Source organism: Rutidosis leptorrhynchoides, chromosome 10, assembly GCF_046630445.1.
Source record: "Rutidosis leptorrhynchoides isolate AG116_Rl617_1_P2 chromosome 10, CSIRO_AGI_Rlap_v1, whole genome shotgun sequence".
In the NCBI taxonomy this organism is placed as follows: Eukaryota; Viridiplantae; Streptophyta; class Magnoliopsida; order Asterales; family Asteraceae; genus Rutidosis; species Rutidosis leptorrhynchoides.
Genome location: NC_092342.1, coordinates 327992513 through 327997419, shown reverse-complemented (window position 1 = coordinate 327997419; position 4907 = coordinate 327992513). Strand labels below are relative to the sequence as shown.

At 31.4% G+C, this 4907-nt stretch overlaps 1 protein-coding gene across 1 annotated transcript; it reads left to right on the top strand.

Moving 5' to 3' along the window:
• Window positions 1-3505: 3505 nt before the first annotated feature.
• LOC139871330 (uncharacterized) lies at window positions 3506-4496 on the top strand. Its single transcript, XM_071859051.1, has 2 exons — window positions 3506-3970; window positions 4473-4496. Exons 1-2 carry the CDS (start codon window positions 3506-3508, stop codon window positions 4494-4496), a joined length of 489 nt encoding a protein of 162 aa, XP_071715152.1.
• The last annotated feature ends 411 nt before the right edge of the window (window positions 4497-4907 follow it).

Here is a 4907-nt window from a genome sequence, read left to right as displayed (position 1 = left end):
TATACACTGTCTATGCAATAGAGGCAGTAAGACGTGTCTAGACTTTAAGGATGATAAGCAAATAATTTTCGACACTAAATGATAAGCAAAACTTTTGACATGCAGACACGGTCGAAGTCCAGAATCACTAATGCATCCTAACGACTTATCAGTTAGACACACTAATGCAGACCTGGTTCGCTAAGACCACCGATCTGATACCAACTTTAACTCCCCGTCCTAATCCATCCGGACGAAGTCCATATCGATTATAAACGATTCACAACAGTTGATTACATCGCGAGGTACTTGACCTCTATATGATACATTTTACAAACATTGCATTCGTTTTTGAAAAGACAAACTTTCATTTCATCGAAAGTTGACAGGCTTGCATACCATTTCATAATATATCCAATTATAATTGACTTGATAATAATCTTGATGAACTCGACGACTCGAATGCAACATCTTTTGAAATATGCCATGAATGACTCCAAGTAATATCTATAAAATGAGCAAATACACAGCGGAAGATTTCTTTCGTACCTGAGAATAAACATGCTTTAAAGTGTCAACCAAAAGGTTGGTGAGTTCATTAGTTTAACATAAATAATCATTCCATAATTTTAATAGACCACAAGATTTCATATTTCCATTTCTCATAAACATACGTCCCATGCATAGAGACAAAAATATCATTCATATGGATTGAACACCTGGTAACCGACATTCACAATATACATATTAGAATATCCCTATCATTCCGGGATCCTCCTTCGGACATGATATAAATTTCGAAGTACTAAAGCATCCGGTACTTTGGATGGGGCTTGTTGGGCCCGATAGATCTATCTTTAGAGTTCGCGTCAATTAGGGTGTCTGTTCCCTAATTCTTAGAGTACCAGACTTAATAAAAAGGGGCATATTCAGTTTCGATCATTCAACCATAGAACGTAATTTCGATTACTTGTGTCTATTTCGTAAAACAGTTATAAAAGTTGCGCATGTATTCTCAGCCCAAAAATATAAAGGGTAAAAAGGTAAATGAAACTCACAATACTGTATTTTGTAGTAAAAATACATATGACGACATTGAACAATGCATGGTTGGCCTCGGATTCACGAACCTATATCAAGTATTAATACATTATAGTATAAATCAATTAAGTTTATATATTTGTTATGTATTAATTATTCTTATAATATATTATGATACTTATTTGATATTTAATTAATGTTATATCAATAATATTAGTTGAAACATAATTTTATATAATATTAGTATATTTTATGTAATAATATATTTACATATATATCTTTTGTTTTGCAAAATTAATAATTGTAGAAATACCTGACTAAGGATAATAATAATAATATTAATAATAATAATAATTTTTAAAAGTATAAAACTACCTTAGGAGTCAGTTTTAAAAAGATTGCACCAAGTCGGGCTCGAACACGAGACCTCTCGCTCACTCATCAACACCCTTAACCATTCCTCCATTTCAGTTTTTCTGATTTATAATATAAACCCAAATACTTATCTATTACATGTTTCAACCCACTTCATCTTCTTCACCAAAATCTAAACAATCAAACAACTTCATTCTTAATAGTCAATCATCAAAATGGTTTTAGGACTTCTAAACAAACATGAAACAAAAAATAAAAATGTGTTCATGATATAAAAAAAATGAGAAAAAAACAAAAAAAAATCCTACTGCTTGCCCGTAGCTAGAAAAAAAAAAAATTTTGTTTTCAATTTTGAGTTCGTTTTGGACAATCTTTACAACATAAAACATGTTTCAAATCATTCCTAAAAACTATTGAAATCGTCAATTGAACTTAAAACATCAAAACAAGCTCTAATTTCTCCAATAACAAAACAGTTGACTTTTGACAATTTAACTTTGACTCGCAAATTCGAATTCGTTATTAAGAATTGGAACTTGAGATTTTGCAGGAAGTTTAAGTAAATGATTCCTAACAACTCTGCATTTTTAGTTTTTGAAATTTGTTTCGAATTTACGTTAGTGTATATTACTGTGAAGAACTCAAGAACTCAAAAATTGATTTTTAGATTAAGAGTGTTATAGGTTATGATTACAACATGAATTGTGTTGCAAATCATTCCTATAAACTTTATGGATCATCAAATTAACTGGAGATATCAAAACAAACTCGAATTTGATTCAAGAACACTTAGTTGACTTTGAAAACTAAAACTTTGACTCTCAAATTAGAAATTGATAGAAAGAATTGAAGATTGAAAACTTACAGATAGTTTAGATAGACGATTCCTAACAAGACTGCATTATTACATTTTGGAAATTCATTCGAAATCAAAATATGGTGAAAAAGATGAATGTACAGAGTGTCGAGCTTATTTTGTGATTTTTTATGTTTTACTTAATGAATTGCAGAATAATTCTTTTATAGAGTGATTGCATTGATCCTAATTGAGTTGTGAAATGGACATCTAACAGATTACAGACAGAAAACAAAATTTGAAAAAGTTGGATTGAAATGGGTAACGGAATGGTACTAGTTCTTGACTTTTTTTTTTAGATTAATATTAATAATTAATAAATATTAAATTATTAATAATAATAATAATAATAATAATAATCATCATCATCATTATATCCATAATAATAATAAGTAATAATGATACAAAAATCATAAAAAATGATAATAATATTATTAATGATAAAAAAAAATAATGGTTTCTTTAATAATAATATCTAATTCACGGAGTATTATATTGTGTCCATTGCTAAACAGTTAACATATAAAAGTGTTCCTAAAAATCCCAATTTTTTTTATTAAACATATTTAATTATTTCACTCATTACCTGTTTGAAACCTGATCAAAAAGGTTCGAAAAATATTTATTTTTTGTTCCAATTTATATGTACGGAGTACAAAAACTTAGATTGAAATGGTTAAAAAAAAATATTTATCAAAACTATTGTCTTTTTAATCAAATTTTGAAACAACATTTATTTTAGAACTTCTTATATATATATTAGATCTATTTTAAAATAATTAAACGTCAACCGAAAGTTATAGACATTTACCATTTAAGCTCAAAATTAAATATATTTAATATACACTATGTATATATATAAACAGTTTTAAATAACAAAATTTACTATTCACATAAATATATATTAAATGATTAAAATATATATACATATAAAATAATAGTTTTTATTACAATGTATTTTATTGTACATATTTATTTATAACAATAAATGTATATAATAGTTTATTAATGTTCATGTTATTATATATATTATACATATATTTATATATACACATATTTATATATATCCACATATTTACAAGCAATGGTTCGTGAATCATCGGAAACAGTCGAAAGTCAATTGAATATATGAACATTGTTTCAAAATTTTCTAGACTCAACATTACATACTTTGCTTATCGTATCGAAATCATATCAAGATTAAGTTTAAATTTAGTCGGAAATTCCCGGGTCGTCACAGATTACCTCGCTGAAATGTCTGGAGAATTGGAGGTGATTAATGAGCGAACCGCGTTGAAACCGGTACTTGGCGAAACTTGGGATTTGTTTACTGATGGTGCTTCGTGCGCAGAAGGTGCAGGTGCGGGTTTGGTTTTGGCAAACCCAAGTGGTGAGGAGCATACGTATGCACTGCGTTTTAATTTTGATGTGTCAAATAATGAAGCGGAGTATGAAGCACTACTTGTTGGTTTAAATATTGCGCGAAAAATGAATATTGCTAAGTTGCGAGCATTTACAGATTCGCAGTTAGTAGCGAATCAGTTTAATGGCTCTTTCGAAGCACATCATCCTTCTATGCAGAAATACTTGCAGCTATTAAAGAAATTAGTAGCGCAGTTTGAGCATTTTGAACTTGCACAAGTGCCAAGAAGTCAAAATAAGAAGGCGGATGCTTTGAGCAAATTGGTCGCTTTAACGTTTTCGCATTTTCAAAAACAAGTATGGGTTGAGGAATTACCAAGTAAATCAATAGATAGTGATTTAATGGTCGCATCTGTTGAAGAAGAACAGCCAAATTGGATGGAACCAATTATACAATATATCCGCAATGATACTTTGCCAAGCGATAGTCGCGAAGCTCGTTTAGTAAGAGAGCGAGCACCAATGTATATCATTCAACATGATATTTTATACCGCAAATCGTACTGTGGACCAATGATGCGATGTGTTGGCCCAATTGAGGCAGAAATGATTGTAGATGAAGTGCATAATGGTACTTGTGCACTGCATTCAGGCTACAAAACAATTGCAGCGAAAATTATGCGGATGGGTTACTTTTGGCCATCCCTATACCGCGATGTGGCGAAAATTGTTAAAAGATGCAAAAGTTGCCAAAGGCATGCCCCGCAGAACCGAATGCCAAGGCATGATATGATTCCTGTCAATTCGCCGTGGCCATTTCACAAATGGGCTATTGATATTGTAGGGCCATTTCCTGCAGGGCCTGTCAATGTTAAATTCCTGATTGTGGCAATCGATTATTTTACCAAATGGGTTGAAGCTAAGGCGGTCCGCACTATTACTGGTGTGCAAGTGCGAAATTTTGTATGGGAATACATTGTTTGTAGATTTGGCATTCCGCGAGAACTGGTTAGCGACAATGGTGCACAAATAGCGAAAGATCCTTTCAAAACATGGTGCACTGATTTAAATATCATACAAAAGTTTACGTCAGTAGCGCACCCACAAGCTAATGGCTTATGCGAAGTAACCAACCGTGACACAGTAAGCGGTATTAAAAAGAGGTTATGCGAAAAGCGAACTGGTTGGGTAGATGAATTACCCAATGTGTTGTGGGCACATCGCACAACTTTCAAAAAGAGCACAGGGGAAACACCTTTTAGTTTGGTATATGGTTCTGAGGCAGTAATTCCCG